The following is a 19054-nucleotide window of genomic DNA, read 5'->3' as shown; positions in this document are numbered from 1 at the left end:
TTTCATGCAGAAGCACCCACCTTGATGACAACTTCAAGATGATTTTACATGATGCTTCTCCACCAGAGGAAACGAAACCTGTCCATGGTCAAAGGGAAATCCATGGTGAAAACAGCTGCCTGCAGGATGATGTCAGAGAGAGCGCTCTTAAGGGAGGTTCATTCATTCTGCCAAGAGAGGGAGAAAGCAAGTGCATTTCTAATCCCAGAGAAGAAGGAAGAACCTACGGATCAGGAGAATTCCAAACCACTGCCCAAAGGAGGGACTCTGTGGGAGACTCTCCCGAGGAGCTGGCTGTCTCTCGCACAGATCTGGGGGGAAATGTTATCGATTGGGGTGGCACGGGTTTAGTGGAAAATCTGATGTTATTGACACAGTACGATTCAGAAGAATCCAATGTAGCGTCCCAAGAGGATGTGGAGGCGCCTCTTTCTGTCCAGGAGATGGAGGCGGTCTGTGAGCCGTGCTCCTCACAATTCAGAGCGGTAAGAAAGCAAGCCGTTCCCCGGAAAACAGGGGCCCATGCAGGAACCTTGGACCCTGTCTGTAATGGCTTTCACTCTGCTCAGGTAATTAATAGGGATGGGAAATTTGCCATCAAGTGGTCACTGGTGTCTCTGACCATGGTCAGTCCTGTCCTGTCTCTGGCTGGGGTGCAGTGGGCGGGGGGCAAGGGGTGGTTGACTGGTACCCAGCCAGATGGCAGACATTGATCCATCGATCACTGCAAGCTAATTAGGGATGGTTCCTGAGGAGCATGATCACTGCCAGCTGTTTGCATTCCTGCTCCTGGTGGTAGGATGGTGGCCGTTCCCCTTCGTTTGCATGCCCCCCCTCCACTGTGAATTCATGTTAAGCTTAGGCTTCTCCACAAATTGTGGTTTAAGGTCCTGCCACTTAAGGGCAGTTATATGGGATTTATTAAGCTTGAAGGGGCTTAGTCAGGAAGGAGCACGGTGTTCCATTGTTGTGGTCTGAGAAGTGCTCTCCTCAAGCTGAGGACTCTGTACACGTGCTGGAAGTGTTGTCTCTGCAGCTCTGCATGTGGGGAAAACCGGTTGTGCTGCCTTCTGCAGTCCACGAAGCCCACCTTCCCTTTTGCTAAGTGCTGAGTGAAGTGAGCGAGTGAAGGGTGCAGCCTTGTCATAGGGAGACATCGGTTGTCAAGCCTGTAATTTTTTTCTTCCCACTTAGATTGAAGTTCAGCTATTTTGGTCCTTTTCCCTAAGCTCTTCTGGTAAACTTTGCCTCAGAGGTAATTTTACTTTATTTTAAGCTTCTCTTGTGTTTGTATGCTTGAGGGTTAGCCTTAGGGAGAGTCTCTCTTCCTAGGTATTTTGTTACTGAGAGATAAGGCTTTTGGATGCTATCAGTCTATGAAATAATTGATCTAATTAGCCATGTCCTTTCCTTGCATTGAATGGTGTGCTAGTTTGAGAGCTTAACAGAGTGTTTGCTTACTATAAAGGATTTTGTAGTTTATTTGTAGAAAGTAATTAAACTCTTTGGAGTATATAGATTCTTTAGTAGGTTTTTTTTTTTTTTTAACCCTTAGTGAATCTTGGGAAGCACTTTTGAAAATTACTACAGACTCAACCAGAACTATGCTGGTAGACAACCCTGAAATTCATTCCTTTCAAACCAAGACCAGAGATTAAGACACTTTACTGGAACATTTTTATTAGTTTTGTTGTTTTTTGCCCTGAAAACTAGCTATGCTACTGCTAAGTTGCTTCAGTCGTGTCCGACTCTGTGCGACCCCATAGACGGCAGTCCACCAGGCTCCACTGTCCCTGGGATTTGCCAGGCAAGAATACTGGAGTGGGTTGCCATTTCCTTCTCCAATGCATGAAAGTAAAGAGCGAAAGTGAAGTCACTCAGTCCTTAGCAACCCCATGGACTGCAGCCTACCAGGCTCCTCCGTCCATGGGATTTGCCAGGCAAGAGTATTGGAGTGATGCCTTCTCCACCGAAAACTAGCTATGGGCGAGAACAAAACTTTTCCCTGAATCCTTATGTACCAGACAAGTTCCCGGAATTAAAAATGTAGCCATTTTCCTCCCCCTCTTTTTTTTTTTTTTTTTTTTTTTGTAAGTAGTAAAACATATCTACAGCTATTCCTAGAAATAGTAACTTGGAAAGTGGTATAGAAAAGAAGTAGGATCATATGGCGGAATTCTGTTTTCACTAATTTGCAGTGTTTCTGTTGACTAATATTAGGTACATTAATGCCTTTTAAAAATTATGAAAAATTTTATGTATTTGTCCCTGTGATTTGGGGAACTCCTATAATTCTCTGTGTGTAATTGACTTTTTATATTGAGTATTGTTCTATAGAAACACTTAGCTGGTGTGGAAACTGTCAGAAAATGGGCTTTTTGCTGAAAGGGGACTTTTAGAAGAGGTGATCGTGCATTTTTTGTTTGCTCTTCTTTAATGTACTCATTCATACTATAGCACAGACATACGCTGGTGTGGGCCAAAGTCTGGGGAGTTTGGCAGCCTCTACATCTTTCAGAATTCTTTTCCATACTGTGCCTGTGGTATTTTCTCAACTCCTATTTTAATATTTGCTTTTATTGTGTTTTCCTATATTCTGTTTAAGTATTCATTCACTTGGACTGTTATATTTATGTAGTATAATGACTCAGCACCCCAAACCTTGTTTTGTCTTAATCTCCAGCTGAAGCTTTCCTTCCTTAGTTAAATGAGTTTATTGTCCTCGTGACACCTTCAAGCCCTATATTAAAAGCATTGGTATTATCTATGAAAGAGTTGACGTATAGTATTATCTATTGAGGAATGATCATCACCCACCCCAAATAGGAATACAATTTTCTATACTGATAATTCATTTGGCAAGTAGTTACCGGGTCCATATTACAAGGTAGGTACTGTGGTAGGCCCAGGAAATAGAGCAGCTCTAAGGAAAACAAATTGGTGTTTTTGTGGAACTTGCATTTTACTCTAACACATTAGTTAGATACTTTGCCAGTGGCAGGCAGTGCGGCCTGTAAGTTGGGTGGGCTGGAGGGTTGGCCGGGAGGTGCTGGAAAGCCGCCTACAGTGCAGGCAGGGCCCACGGGGGACAGAGTGGCCTGCAAGCCACGTGTGCTGGGATCCGGTGGGGAGGCCTCTGTGCCTCTTGCACGCCCATTGGTGTCTTGGCGGAGGCTGAGGGGCTGGACGTGTCGGCATCCACGCTGTTGCAGTGCCCGCCTGCCCCTTTCTGCCGTCTGGGTCCCCGTGTGTGGCCCCTCTGGCTCAGCTCATCTTCTTGTCAGTGACCCCCATTTCCAGCTGAGGCTCCGATGTCGTTTGCCAGCTAGTAGCAGGCCTGCTTAGAAGAGCCCGTAAGGATTCTTGTCCAGGAAGGCCCATCTTATCATCTTGCTACTTGGCATTTTCTGTACCTTTTTTTTAGCTTTTTAAAAAGTTATTTTATTGAAGTATAGTTGAGTTAACAATGTTGTGTTAATTTCTGCTATACAGCAAAGTGATTCAGTTATATAGGTACACTTTTTCATATTCTTATCCATTAGGGTTTATCACAGGATACTGAATATACTTCCCTGTAATACACAGTAGGACTTTGTTGTTATCCATCTTAGTTTTTCTTTGTTGTTAATTGAGGATCATTGCTGTATTGTGTTGGTTTCTGCTGTACGTCAGCATGGATCAGCCATAGGTACACACGCGTCCCCTCCTTCTGTGCCTCCCTCCCATCCCCTGACCACCCACCCCTCCAGGTTGTCACAGAGCCTCAGTTTGAATTGAAGCATAGTTGATTTACAGCAGGTAATTTCTAGCAGAGTGACTCACGGATATATAAAGGTGTACATATTGTTTTTTTCTGTTCTTTTACATTATGGAATGGATGTTGAGTAGGGTTGCGTGTGCTGTACAGCAGAACTTGGTTGTTTATTCATTCTGTGTGTAATAGCTTGCATCTTCTAACTCTGAAGTCCCAGTCCGCCCTTCTCACCTTGGCAACCATGAGTCCATTCTCTGTATCTGTGAGTCTGTTTCTTCTCTGTAAACAAGTTCATTTGTGTCATATTTAGATTCTATGTATGAGTGATATCTTGCAGTATTTGTCATCCTCTGACTTTCTTAGTATAATGATCGCTGGTTGCATTCATGTTGCTGCAAATGACATTTAAAAAAAAGAATGAAATAATGCCACTCTAAACCTTTTTTTACTAGTTAAATTGGAGTGATGGGAGATTCCTAGTGCTGTGATAATGAAGCGATAGAGAAGACATGTCCACTCTTGTTTTCGTTTTATAGGTAATCTGATGAAATGCAGCTAGAATATCATTCCTGAATATTTCTGAGTGCTTATGATAATATTATAAATTTATGTTTAGTTTTTTACTAGTATTTGTAAGGCAGACTAGGCAACAACACATGACTTAGGCAACCAGGATTATCTTTATCTGTAATAATCCATATTGGCTGATTGAACAGATGTTTGTATTTGGTGACTGTTAGGTACGCTAATTCAGAGAATTATTGTTCTTTTCGAACGTAGGTGTTCCAAAAGGAAGAGATCGAACCCCTGCAGGTGAAGCATCAGGATGTCAACTGGCTGGGGCAGGGCCTCATCCAGAGTGCCGCCAAGGGCGCCAGCACCGAGGCCCTGGAGCACGACCTGGACGATGCCGGTGCGCGCTGGAAGACCCTCAACAAGAAGGTGGTGTGGCGCTCCCTCCCTTGTCCTTCCTGCAGATTGTTCGCCAGCGTTTGCTGGGACCCCTAGTCCTGTGTCCAGTAGCCCAGCCTCCCTGCCCTGCCTGCTCCTTGGCCGCCCTGTGACCCATGGCCCATCCCAGGTGTCCCCAGGGCTGGGGGTGCAGACGCAGGCAGCGAGCCAGGTGAGGCGGACCCTGTCTGGACGGTGGCCAGGTCCTCTGCCCTGGGCTGGGACCGTGCACATACCTCCGAGGGCGTGGGGGCTGCTTGGCACCTCAGATTAGTGCCACCCGGGGGCCCCGGCTCCCCGCTGCCAAATGGTCTACTTATTTTCCAGAGAACTTGGAAATCTCACTTTTTATGTGAAACCTAATTTTCATTCATCAGCAACTCATTCGGCACTGTGTAACAGGTCACACAGTGCAGCCGTGTGTCTGTCCGCCCTGGACTGAGGGTTTGCACCTCACTATAGATCGCTGAGTCCAAATGTCATTTGATGAAATGAAGATCCCCTCTTTTCCCAAATGTGCGTGACAGAAAAGTAACTCTGATAGCTTAAGGAGATGATGCTGAAACACAACAGCAGCTCTTTATGTGACAGAAATGATCAGAAAAGGGTTTTGGGATGGCAGGGCTCATCTGGTGCTGGAGGGAATTGTTTTTGGAGTTTTTCCTGCTCTGAAATCTTCCTTGGTGGCCAGATCTCAAGACAGCATTTATCCTTCTTTAGAGTCTGATTCATACTGTAGTGCTACTCACACAAACGGGGATGCAGTGTCAGGTATAAATATATTCCATGGCACTTAGACTGTCTTGCCAAGTACTTGTTCAGTCCAAAAAGAAAAGACCTTTGAGGGGGCGATAGGGTATCTGTGTGTGGGACACAGAGACTCCATTTACTGGAGGACAAAGGCCCTGTCTTGTTAAGAAAGGCCTATATAGAGCTTGGAGCTGGCAGGATTTAATTGGATACTTCATAGTTATTTTGTGTGGCTGAATATAATTCTGATTCTCTCTATTAAATAATAGTTTTTTTTTTTTTAATCTTAGTCTTTAAAAAAAATTACTATCCTTGATTTTCAACGTAGGAAATAATGGAACCCCATGGATAATGGTAAAAATGAAAAAGGCACTGTTTCTTTCAGTAACCTTAAAATATTTGAACCGTTCTTTGCTAATCATTGGTGTATTGGATACATCCAAAATCCGAGAGTCCTCCTCTTTGGCATTTGGGTTGAGAGGGTAACCTTATCTGCTGGGCTGACTTGCTGATGAGCTTGTCTCCTTTCTGTCTGTATCCTGCCCACGAGCAGTGCCTTGAGTAAGTTTTAAGTGAGAAGGAAGAGAGAATCTGTGATCAATGGGCAGACGAGCTTGGACAGGGCGGGCTGGTGGGCGTGTGTGGTTCCTTGCGAGCGCAGTGGTAACTGGGGCCCCGGCTGTGCAGGTGGCCCAGCGGGCAGCCCAGCTGCAGGAGGCCCTGCTGCACTGCGGGCGCTTCCAGGACGCCCTGGAGTCCCTGCTCAGCTGGATGGGTGACACCGAGGAGCTCGTGGCCAATCAGAAAGCCCCGTCCGCCGAGTTCAAGGTGGTGAAGGCCCAGATACAGGAGCAGAAGGTGAGTTAGCGGAGCGCGCTTCCTGTTTCTGGTTACACCTTAATAACGAGAGTAAACGTTTACCTTGTGACTCTGTATTAATAGGATGTTTTAATTAACCAGTAATCCATGTTCTAGACCTTGTTTTGTTGGTCATTCAACAAATATTTGTCCATCATCTGCCACAGGTCAGTCATCCTTGCAGGTGCTGGAGCTGTACCATCAAATTAAAAACATAAAAGTCCCTCATCAAGTTTAAGTGTTAGTGGGAAGGGAGAACAGGGAGAGAGAGACAGTAAACAAAAGTAAGCAATTAGTGTTAACCTTGGCCGCTGATAAATAAAGCCGAGTGGGAGCTAAGAACTGGGAAGAGAGCGGGTGGAGCTGGGGACAGTAAGTGCTAAGTGGAGACAGGGACGTGTACAATTTTTTTTAAAAAATAGTGCAGTCAAGGACGACCTCACTCAGCGAAAAGGTGACTTCGAACAGAGATGTCACGGTTCTTTGATGTACTGGTTTGGTGCATATGCAGTTGTCTGTTGTATGAGGTCAGTATGGGCAGTTTATTATGGTTCAGCCTGTACTGACGAGGCAGAGAGTTGATCCCTGTGTTCAGAACTGGGCTCTTGTGTCTTTTGACGCTGAACATGCAGGACCCAGTTGGAAAGACACTCCTTAGAGGGATGCTGACTCCTTAGGGCCACACCTACAATTTCTGTGGTCATTGGGAAGCATTAATGACCCATCCAGTATTGATTCGTGTCATCCACGGCTTGAAATGACACATGGCATTGGGGGGCTCCTGGCATACAGTGTGTTGATAAGGTTTACCTTTAAAAAGACAACACGCTTAAAAAACGGAATGGATTCAGAGGCTTGGTTGGGTTTTGGCATCCAGTACTACACTCTCTGAAAATTCTTTGAAGACTTTAGTATCTTGAGAAATTAACTAATTAGAAATAGATTTAGAGGTAAGGAATAAAGAAACATAAGAGGAAACACATTGCATTTGTTTGGTTTTTGAAAAAAATTGATACATATAATACGTAATAAAATATAATGTGTAATTTCTATAATGTAATAAATATAAAATATATAATATGGTGTTAAATAAAATAATATGACTATTACCATTCATGATTTAATTTAAACCTTTAGTATTTACCCAGAGTTAATGAACAAGGCTTAGTCAACAAAACCTGTCTGTCGACTTTGCTCTTAATTGCTAGAAGCTATTCATTAAAGTTTACTGAAAGTAATCCACTTAATTGTTCCCTTTACCACCACCTGTCGTACTTTGATTTTATGATCTCTGACCTGTGTCAAAAGAGGACATCTCTTCCCCTTCTTTTGGACCCTGTTCCTCTCCCCTCCTATGTGGTGGTCTCTCTTAAATTGCTATTAAGCTTCTTGTTTTGTATTGGAGTATAGCTGATTAACAGCATAGTGATAGTCTCAGGTAGACAGCAAAGGAACTCAGCCATACACACACATGCACCTCTTTTCCGCCAAACCCCCCTCCCATCCAGGCTGCCGCGTAACCCGGAGCAGAGCGGGCTTGGTGGCGAAGTGGCAGTGATGGGATACCCTCCGGCGGCGTGTTGCCCCTGGGTGATGGGATACCCTCCCGCGGCGTGTTGTCCCTGGGTGATGGGATACCCTCCCGCGGCGTGTTGCCCCTTGGTGATGGGATACCCTCCTGTGGTGTGTTGCCCCTGGGTCCCTGTCCGTGGCTTTGGTCCTCCAGGATCAGTCAGGTTCAGGCAGCTGTGGTGGTCAGCGTTCCGTGTGCCTTGCTCACCGCTCTGCACGTTGGGCCTGGGGCTGGCACTTATTACTGAAATGCTTGTTTTGTTTAAGTGGAGGAAGGGAATCCTGATTTTTGGCTCCCTACGTCAAACACTCCCTTCCAGGCTTCTTTAAATGAAGAATTGGATTGACTTTTTTTCTGCTGGTCAGTCCTGAAATGTTAGTCTTTTTTCTCCAACTTTGAAGGTTTCTGACATGTTTCACTCTCTGGTCGTTGTGGAAATGCTAGTTAAAGGCTCTAGTTTTTATCCTCATAAAGAATTTTAGGAGCTATCCTACCTCCCAAAAGCAGCCAGGAGCCTCCGGTTTCAGCCTCATTGACTTGTGAACTGGTCTGAGTCTCAACTTCCCTCCTGTGGTAGATTGTTTAACGTGGGAAAAGGTTTTGAAAATAGAGATCATTTATAATGAACTTTCTGTCTCAGTGGGACAGATCATTGTTGAGTGTTAGGGCGTTCCCATTTCGTTACAGTAATGAGGATTTTGCACTTCCAGTACAGTGATGTTTTCCTGAGTAGAAGCACCCTTCTACCCCATTGCCTGCCAAGTTGCTTCAGTCGTGTCCGACTCTGTGTGACCCCATAGACGGCAGCCCACCAGGCTCCCCCGTCCCTGGGATTCTCCAGGCAAGAACACTGGAGCAGGTTGCCATTTCCTTCTCCAATGCGTGAAAGTGAAGTCACTCAGTCGTGTCTGACTCTTAGCGACCCCATGGACTGCAGCCTACCAGGCTCCTCCATCCATGGGATTTTCTGGGCAACAGTACTGGAGTAGGATGCCATTGTCTTCTCCCTTCTACCCCATTATCTTGTATTAAAAAGTTGAGAATGAATGGTTTGGTGGCCTTATCAATATTTATTTTATTTACTGCAAAAAGCCTCTACCACATTAACACAGTAGTAATGAATCATTAAACAGAATGAGGTTTTTGAAAAAACTCTACTTCTCAAATCCTTTTGTATGTGAATCCATCCAACATTATTTTTGTCACATGTCAAAAGTATGCTACAAAGCATATGTTTTGCATATGTTTATACAGTTATTCCTTTGTTTCCTTTCCATTTATTTATTGTTTTCTTATTTACTATTTTTTCCTAAGCTTCTCCAAAGATTGCTGGATGACCGCAAATCTACTGTGGAGGTGATCAAACGGGAAGGAGAGAAAATCGCCGCCACGGCAGAACCTCCGGATAAAGTGAAGATTTTGAAACAGCTGAGTCTGCTGGATAGCCGATGGGAGGCGCTGCTTAGTAAGGCCGAAACGAGGTAACGTAAACGCTGCCAGGGCTTGGGAAGAGCGGCAGTGGCTTTTGTACTGACTTCTCGTATTTTGGTCCTCCTTTCTTTCCAAACTGTTCTTTTCCTGTGTTTGTCACGTATGTGAACATAGAGGGCAGCGGTGGTCGTGCTTCTCATCTCATTCCTCCGACGGGGATGTCTTGTGGTCCCCAGGTCTTTCCCAACTCTTGTGTGTTTGTTTTTGTTTTTATTTGTTTGGCTGCGACCTGTCGTAGTCTCGGCACACAGGGTCTTTTGTTGAGGTGCACTGACTCTCTAGTTGCGTCGCGTGGACCTAGAAGGTAGTCGCAGTGTGCAGGCTTAGTTGCTCTGCAGCGTCTGGGATCTTAGTTCCCCTAACAGGGATCAGGGTGGATTCTTATCTGCTGGACCACCAGGAAAGTCCCTATTACAACTCTGTAAGAGCAGTGTTTCCCTCGCAGGGTCCTTTATTCATTCATTTGTAACATAGCTATTACCTGCTTGCCACGCATCAGGCAGGGCCAGGCGTTCCGGGGCTGCACTGGTCAGATCATCCCTGCTACCCTCAGGGAATACCGTAGCAGGGTTTGGTGGCCATTGAAGAGCAGGGACGACTGTGATGGTTCAGAGTGAAGCCTGCACACAGGGCGCCATGGCAGTGGAGGATCGGAAGAACCCGGCCTGGCGTGGGGCGGTGACAGGCAACCTCTGTTTTTTTCTATTTTTGTTTCTAATTAAGTTTTGACTGTCTAATAATATTTTTTAAATGGTGCCCTCAGTTTCTTAATTGTATTTTATTTTTGGCCACACCCTGCGACGTGTGGGATCTTAGTTCCCAAACCAGGGATCAAAGCCACACCCACTGCAGTGGAAGCACTGAAAGTGCGAAGGCTGAGCGGCTGGACCAGCAGGGATGTCCCGAGTTCTGGTTTAAGGTGGAGTGGGAGGTGTCTGGGAAGTGAGGCTGGTGGAGGGTGCTGTGACGTTTACCAAGGTGAGGAGCTGGAGCGTGGCTCCGCTGGGCTTCACTACATTTCTTTTCTTTTGTTTTATTAAAGTATACATGATTTATGATGATGTTTTCATTTCTACTGTATAGCAAAGTGACTCAGTTGTACACATATGTGTGTGTATGTGTATATATATATATACATGTATATAAGAATGTGGACTTCCCTGGTGGCTCAGACAGTAAAGCGTCTGCCTGCAATTTGAGAGACCCGGGTTCGATCCCTGGGTCAGGAAGATCCCCTGGAGAAGGAAATGGCAACCCACTCTAGTACTCTTGCCTAGAAAATTCCATGGACGGAGGAGCCTGGTAGGCTGCAGTCCATGGGATCACAAAGAGTTGGACACGACTGAGCAACTTCACTTCATATAAGAATGCATATATACATTCTTTTAAAAATATTCTTCCCCATTTTGGTTTACCATTTGTCATGGGATATTGAGTATAGCTCCTCCTTCATTCTCTCCGTTGACACTACACTGACCCACGTCAAGTCATTGCGACACTGGAGTGCATACTGGTTGGGTTGGAAACAGATGACCCGCTGAACAGAATGAGCGTCTCCACACATTCCTACCTTTGTTGGAACTCTTAATAGGATAATGCAGAGAAGGGTTTGTCTAATCTTGAATTACAGAGTAGAAGGAAGCGTTGTTCTAGGACAAGTGAGTGAGGGGCTCCCAAGGAGGCTGGAAGTTCCGCATTCCCTTTAATGTGTATCAGTAGATATTCCTTCTGTGTAATGCCCTAGAAGTACTATTACTACCATGGGAGAGGTGCTCAGTACTTTTTTTTAAATGAATGAAAGCCAAGATCTCTGCTTTTCTCCCAGGACTGTCCTTTTCCCAAGCCATCCTCACAGTAGTATTAAGTGGAGGGATTGTGGTCATATTGTGATTCACACACTGATTAATAGATCCCCTTACAGGTTAAATCACAGCCAATTAAACCTAGTCTCAAAAGTTATTTCCATTCATTCTAGGTGATTAGATACTATATAATAGAATTTAGAAAGAAGAGCCATAGATAGTGATCATCCAGAAGGTAAAAATAATATAGTAATTTTATTCATTTTTTTAAAGGTGAAATTTTTAAAAAGATATACATATGTGGTTTGTGATAAAAAGATACAGAAATTGTTAGGCTGGCCAAAAAGTTCATTTGGGTTTTCCAGTGAGACCTTATGGAAAAACCCTAGCAAACCTTTTGGCCAGCTCAATACATTCAGCTCCATGTGCCAGTTTTTCATAATTCCCTTTGTCCCTAAAGAACATCCGTGTCTCAAATCAGGTCGTTTCCTAAGCATTAAACATGATGACAGGTCAAGACAGCAGCTCTTGGTCCTAGCAGAAAGGATTCGCAGAATTGGGTACTGAATCAGGTTCTCCGTATACAGACCAGCACAATCACTTGCCCTCATTGGAAGCCAAGGACCGCTCGAGCAGGTTTTAACTTACATGGCACCTTTTCAATGACGGAAACGATGAGTCTTCTAAAAGCATTTCAAGCTCTGTTTTGTAAAAGTCAGAGAAATAGTTCTTCTCTTTCCTGATATTTTTAGTCCATAAAATAATAACTGTTGCTTCGGGGAAACGTACCTGACACTATATTTTTTAAAGGAGGAGAGGAATGAAAGTAATTCCAGTGCAGGGGATGCTTTATTTTTCAAAACTTGCATCTAATTTTGACCATTTCACTAACGCAGTCTCAGTAACTGGTGCTCTGGCTGAATTTAACTAATTTGTAAAGCATAGAATATATGTTCAGTAAATATTACCTATTATTATTATTATTGCTGCTATTGTTATTATAACATTACTAAGATTATAACTATTGTAAGAATTACAATGAGTTACTTAAGACTTTCATAAGATTCAGGTTCTTGAGGTTGGTCTTTGTTCATTTTTAAGAATTAAAGGAGAATTTAATAGAACTATTATTTAAAAAAAAAAAGATTTATAGATATTTGTTTTATTTTTTCCACCATGCTGAGTGGCTTGAGGGATCTTAGTTCCCCAACCAGGAATTGAACCCTGGCAGGGGAAGCACAGGGAATATAAGAATTATTTTAAACTGTCCTGTCAGTGTGAGAGGTTTTAATTTTAACCTTAGATGTTTTCTACAAAAAGTGTTGGGAGCGGAACGCAGGAGCGTGAGTGAAGCTTTCTGTTGACAGCTTCCCACATTCCTCATCCCCGAATGACCTTCCTGTTGGCGCGTTTTCAGGAACCGTCAGCTGGAAGGTATCTCCGTGGTAGCACAGCAGTTTCACGAAACCTTAGAGCCGCTGAACGAGTGGCTGTCGACCACAGAGAAGAGGCTGGCGAACTGCGAGCCCGTTGGAACCCAGGCGTCCAAGCTGGAGGAGCAGATTGAGCAACACAAAGTAAGGTTCCCATCACACGCCCGTGGGATCCAGTTGTCCCTTTCCTTTGAGGTTTTATGACACGCATTTGAGTTACGTGCTATTGTGTGACGCCTCAGTTCAACCTTATACCCATTTCATGTGTCATCTTTTTGTTCGATTTATGTTGTCATTTTTATTTGTCCATTCTTTCTGTTTCCCTTTTTTAAACCTTGTTTAGGCCTTAGAAGATGACATCCTGCATCACAATAAGCATTTACACCAGGCCGTTAGCATTGGCCAGTCTTTAAAGGTTTTGAGCTCCAGGGAGGATAAAGATATGGTGCAGAGTAAACTAGACTCCTCCCAAGTGTGGTACATTGAGATTCAAGAGAAAAGCCACAGCAGGTCTGAGCTCCTGCAGCAGGCTCTGTGTAATGCTAAGATTTTTGGGGAAGATGAAGTGGAGCTGATGAACTGGCTGAGTGAAGTGCATGACAAGCTGAGGCGGCTCTCGGTCCAGGACTCCAGCCCCGAGGGGCTGTGGACACAGCAGGCTGAGTTGCGGGTATTTTGATTTATTTTACTTTTTCATTTCAGTTGACCTTATTTTCTCAGTTCTCTTTATTTCTGTATTATTTTATGTTCGCTATGATTTAGGTTAATTCCTGTACTCAAAAAAGACATTGCCTTTGTATACAATGACCTTTTTTTAAATTGAAGTTTAGTTGATTTACAGTGCGGTGTTAGTTTTACGTATACAGTAAACCAATTCAGTTATATATATGTATATATATATATACTTTTTCAGATTCTTTTCTCATCTAGATTATTATACAATATTGAGTATTGTTCCTTGTGCTATACAGTAGGTCCTTGTTGTTTATCCATTTTAAATATAGAGTGTTATATTCAATTAAATCACATGTAATGTAAGAAGAGATTCAGTTTATCCAGTAATAGATTGTTCATTTTTCATTTTATTATTTCATCATTGCATACAAAGGCCCACAATTAACCAGTACTCCAGTCTCTCCACGTAGCTCATTTTCTGAGTAGGGGAGAGAATTTCGATAGTTGAACTGAGACATGGGCACAGTGCTGAAACAAGGAGAGGTAAATGTGAGAACAGTGAGGAATATTTGAAAATGTGAGGTGTTTACTCAAAAAAGTGAAACCTAGTTAACATTCTCTTAAGATTAGCTGATAACAAGATGGTACCTGTATTTTAGGTTCTGCAAGAGGACATACAGCTTAGAAAACAAAATGTAGACCAGGCACTGCTGAATGGCCTGGAACTACTTAAACGAACAACAGGTGAGATACCTTTCAAATCATCATTCCATGAACACTGTGCATTGCTTTCAAAATATTTTAGAGATGGGGAAGGGAGAACACAAAGCACTTTAGAATTTTGGGGCCAGTCCAAGACTTCGTTCTGGAGAACACTTTGAAGGCCAATCAAGGGGATTTTGGACTATGATTTCACTTTTTTCTCATGATCTCACTCAGTTTTTAATGAAAGTTTTGTGTATTACTCATAATACTGAGCACTGGTCAGAGAATCGCATGACAGAATGAAATTAGCTTTCCACTTATGGAGGGCAGTTGTTGTAGATGCAGAGCGGTTGTAGACAGTTTTGTAAAATTTTAAGAGAGCTGCTATTTGGTGACACATAGTGTGATTGTGCCCAAGCTTCCTTTCTCTGTGCTTGAACTCACCAAGAAAATAAATGCGACTTGTTTTTAGTAATCCCTTTGGCTTTAAGAACATCTCACTGTATCTGTATTCAGCTCAGCATGTGTGTGGTGGGGGCAGGTACTGTTCATTATGCATGGGAGGAATTTGGTATCATAGCTACAGCCTTGCACTTGGAACCTGAAGCCCAGGACGCAATTTTTCTGTGTGTCTGAAAATTAAATAGAGTCAGGTGAAGATCTGTGGGAACAGTACAGATGAATTTATTATTTTTAACACACACACGGATTATACTTTGGAGGAGGAAATGGCACCCCACTCCAGTATTCTTGCCTGGAGAATCCCATGGACAGAGGACCCTGGAGGGCTACAGTCCATGGGGTTGCAAGAGTCCAAGAACTGGACGTGACTTAGTGACTAAACTACCACCACCCAGGCTGTACATAAACATGTATATGCCTGTGACAGGCGCCATTCTAAATACTTTGCAAATGTAAACTAATTGAATTTTTAGCACAACCTTATGAAGTAGGTTCTGTTCTTGTAATAAGTACTCAGGTGCACAGAGAGGTGAGGTACCTTGTACAAGGTAATGAGTCACAAACTCAGTATTTGGACCCAGGTGGTTTCTAACCTTAAACACGGAAAGACCATACAGATAGACGCAAGGTGGTGCTTTCACAGGACAGAAGGTGCTGTGGTCCTTGGCAGTTTTTTGTATTTGCATTTGCAGAGTTGTTGACATCGGCCAGAAATCCCCAGAAAGATTCAAACCTAGGAAAGGCCTTTTCTTGGGTCAGAGCTTCTTAAGAAAAGTGTCTCCTCTCCCCCACCCTCCAAAATCTCATCAGCGTAGCATCACCTCTGAAGAACTCTGCTTCTCCTTTCATGAGATATAACATGCCTTTGAAATTCTAGGTGATGAGGTTTTAATCATTCAAGATAAGCTGGAAGCCATTAAAGCGAGATACCAGGACATCACTAAGCAGAGCACGGACGTTGCGAAGACCCTGGAACAGGCACTGCAGCTTGCACGGCGGCTGCAGTCCACCCACGAGGGGCTGTGCGCCTGGCTGGACAAGGTGGAAGTCGAGCTGCTCTCGTACGAAACACAGGTTCTGAAGGGAGAGGCTGCCAGCCAAGCACACGCGAGGCAAAAAGTACGCTCCGACATATATTCTTTGTGTCTGCTTGTTATCTCTCAAGGGAGGCGAGTCACTCAGGGGCGAAGTGATGTTCATCACATGTCACTACTAATGTGTTCAGGGCGCCTTCGTGGGCGTGGACCCAACAGAAACTGGCAGCGGACCAGCTGTGTGAACTTTTAGGAGCCCAGACAAAAAAACAGCGTCTTGTCGTTTGTCCCTCGAACCTTATGGTGGGAGTATACTTTGTTATGCATAAAAACAGGAAAAAAAGGGCAGTGATCAGTGTTTCAGAGACACACATAATTTGGTCAGGATAATCACGTTTATAAGGTCAATGCATGGCATGAGGTGACTTTCCTAATCATGTTGCAAAAATTGGTATTCTCCCACGCTGAGTGTCTTTCTTCTCAGAGTGGCCAGCCTCCGTTTTCATCATCCCTGAAGTATGACCACATGTGGGTTCAGGGAGTTGGGGAGGCTAGGCTCACTGAGCCTGTGATGATTCAACAGGGATGATTTAAAGCCAGTGAGTCCTCCTTTTGAGGGTCACTCGATTCTGGTCCAGACTTTCCTCTTTAGTTTTCTGGTACCTGATTATTTTTTTATATTAATTTTTATTAGAGTATGGTTGCTTCGCAGTGTTGTGTTCGTTTCTGTTGTATAACACAGCGAGGCAGCCGTACGCATGCATGTATCTGCCGTTTTTTGGATTTCCTTCCCTTTCAGGTCACCGCAGAGCACGGAGTGGAGCTCACTGAGCTGCACAGGAGGTTCTTGTCAGTTATGTGTTGTGGTTCCCGATTACTTTGAGGTTGCCAGCCAGCAAAGAATAATCCATATTAACTTGCTGGGTTTGGGTTCCCAATTTTTTAAACACTGATATTACGTTTCAAAGCTCAAATTGTGCCATGTTGACAAGGGGGTTGTCCTTTTGAGCTTCTTAGGGAATGGTTTCCCTTGTGTGAAATACCTGTGGTATACAGAATGTAACTGCGGCCAAGGGGGCCCATGCAGCCTGTTGCCTGTGAAGGGCTCTGGCCCTGAGGGCAGTTGAAGGGGAAGCTCGTTCAGCCATGGCGTGTCCCTCAGAGGCCTGTGTTTCTCGGCTTGCGTCCCCAGGAGCTGAAGAAGGAAGCCAAGAGCCACAAAGCCCTGCTGGACTCGCTGAACGAGGTGAGCGCCGCCCTGCTGGAGCTGGTGCCCTGGAGGGCGAGGGAAGGCCTGGAGCGGACGGTGGCCGAGGACAACGACCGCTTCCGCCTGGTCAGCGACGCCGTGGCACAGCGGGTGGAGGCCATCGACGCGGCGCTCCTGCGGGCCCAGCAGGTAGGTGGGCACGCGCCTCCCGGAACCTCTCCTCCCAGTGGCCTTCCCACCCACCGCTCACTCTTTCAGAGCCACAGGAGGGGCTGAGAGGGTCAGCGGGCTCGTGCAGGTGTGTGTGCGCTGGGTGGGGCCCGGCTCTGCATCGCGGGCAGCCGTCTGCCCTCTGGTCTCCGGCCTGGTCCCCCCATCGGCCAGTGGAAGGAGCAGCCCCGCTCCCCCGCTCCCTGCACAGAAGGCCTTTTGTCTCCACGTGTGCAGGCTGTTCATGTTGATTTCAGGCCCTGGCTAGGTCAAATCTGTGTGCGCATAATTATTATCATTATTATTTTTTTGAGTTATCATGTAAGTCACTATTAACGTTCCTTGACATACATGGCAAAGAAAGGCTGAGTTCTTTCTGAAAAGGAAACTGCTGTATTGGTGATGTCGTGTTTGTTTTTTTTCTTTCTGGAGATGACTGAAAGGGGAAAAAATGATCGTTTCTGACCTGTCTGCAACTCACACAGAGCCTCTGGTTCCAGAGAGTTTCATAGGTCCCACCCCTTAGCCACAGCTGGGTCAGAAGACTCTGGGCAACCAGGGGGGTCTTGGATCCAGAAGCTTGTGAGACATGTTTGGATTAACTTGTATTGAGATCTCTGGATATTTACATTAAGTCATCAGCCTTTTGTTGCAGGCTTTCTCTGATGGGGTTAGTGCGGTTTTGCTGTGTACTGCAGAGTGGGGCTCAGGAAGGTGGATGACTCAGCCTTACTCATCCAGGCCAAAAGCAAGACACACTAACCAAGCAGACTGTGCAGGAGCATCCAAAATCGGTTTGAGACTCTCAGGTTGCTGTAAAAGTGCAGTTTGTCTAGTTCTAAAGCGTGGCCCCTCGCCCCTCATTTAAGTGCCATGCTCTAGAATCACCAGGGCTGCTTGAATACAGTATTAGCAAAAGGCCCGCCTGAGATATTTTTTGCGAGGGAGACCTTCGTGCCTGAGGAATGCATTTGCATGGCTCTGTTTTCAAACTTGGGAGGAATTTGTATGCCTCATTATCATAGGGAAATAAGCATGTTTACTTGCGAGGCTATTCAACTATTTGAAAAGAGTCGGATTATTTTTTTCACCAGAATTTCTGCCGACCTTTCCGAGTTGGCACTGAAGACTTCTCTAAATAGCAAGACAAATATTCTGTCCTCTGGGGAATAAGGCTCTCTTGAGAAGCTGGTCTTGGTTGGCTCGTTCAGTGAAGGACGATGGTAATGAGGGTGTAACCAAACTAAGGTTTGGCTGCTTGCCTCTCATAAGCCAGTAATTCGAGAGGCAAATGTCAGGAGAGAGGAAAGGTGCTTTAACTGTAAGAGTGGGCTGTCTGGGGGAAAGGGAGACTCGTGTCCAGAGACCAATTCCAAAGATTCTGCTCAGCCAGGATGGTTTTTAAAGGAAAAAAGCGGGGCGAATCTCTGAATCATGGAGGCAGGAGGGTGCTTCTGCCTCCATCTGCATTGAGTGCAGGTGGCTGGCTCTCTCTCCAGACGTTATCTTGCTGTGATCTCTGGCAGGATTGCTTAGGGGGCTAGTGGGATAGAGGGCTAGTCATTTTTAACTGCTTGCTTCATCATTCTTACTCCTTCTAATCTAGGAAAAGAACCAGCAGGTTAGGCAAGGCATGATGTGCGTTCAGGAGGGCATAAGTCAGGAGTCAGTTTGAATTGCTTAGTGATCTCATTCGTCTCACTGGGTTCTTTTAAGGATAGAGGGAAATATAAATGGGCAAACAGGAAAGGGGCAAAGAGCTGCTCTAAAGCACAGGTGACAGGCTGAGCGCCTTCTTGGTTTGTAAGCTCTCCTGGGTGCCAAGGTCATTAAACTGGAGTCTCGTTCTATTCAAGGTTTTTGCAAATATTTTCCACAAGTTGGTCTGTGTTTTCTAGATCCAAAACATATATCCTGTAGGAAAATAACGATTAATGGGTTTTTTTACCGGATAAAGTCATTCCTTATTGAAAGTTGCAAGACTTTGAGAAAGAATGCGGGACAAACTCATGGAAGCAAGATCATGCAAACACTGTTATGAAATCCTTCAAGCCTTGCTTGTGAGAGAGAGGGAGAGCTTTTGGATAAAGTACCTCACTGCCGCTAGATTGTAGCTAATATCAGTGCCATTGGTCTGTTAATAATT

At 44.7% G+C, this 19054-nt stretch overlaps 1 protein-coding gene across 31 annotated transcripts in view; it reads left to right on the top strand.

Annotated features, from left to right (window-relative positions):
* The window catches only part of DST (dystonin), a 513843-nt gene that overhangs the window by 424247 nt on the left and 70542 nt on the right, over positions 1–19054 (top strand). For all 31 annotated transcript variants that reach the window (XM_045163432.1, XM_045163439.1, XM_045163440.1 and 28 more), the window contains 8 exons: positions 4535–4696; positions 6143–6313; positions 9201–9367; positions 12597–12756; positions 12956–13282; positions 13947–14031; positions 15332–15573; positions 16681–16887. In XM_045163432.1, coding sequence (XP_045019367.1) covers positions 4535–4696; positions 6143–6313; positions 9201–9367; positions 12597–12756; positions 12956–13282; positions 13947–14031; positions 15332–15573; positions 16681–16887 — 1521 coding nt within the window. The remainder of the gene's footprint in view (positions 1–4534; positions 4697–6142; positions 6314–9200; positions 9368–12596; positions 12757–12955; positions 13283–13946; positions 14032–15331; positions 15574–16680; positions 16888–19054) is intronic.

The sequence above is a fragment of the Bubalus bubalis genome, chromosome 2 (assembly GCF_019923935.1).
Source record: "Bubalus bubalis isolate 160015118507 breed Murrah chromosome 2, NDDB_SH_1, whole genome shotgun sequence".
NCBI classification, from domain to species: domain Eukaryota; kingdom Metazoa; phylum Chordata; class Mammalia; order Artiodactyla; family Bovidae; genus Bubalus; species Bubalus bubalis.
The sequence above is the reverse complement of the archived record's forward strand: the minus strand, read 5'-3'. Positions and strand labels throughout refer to the sequence as shown.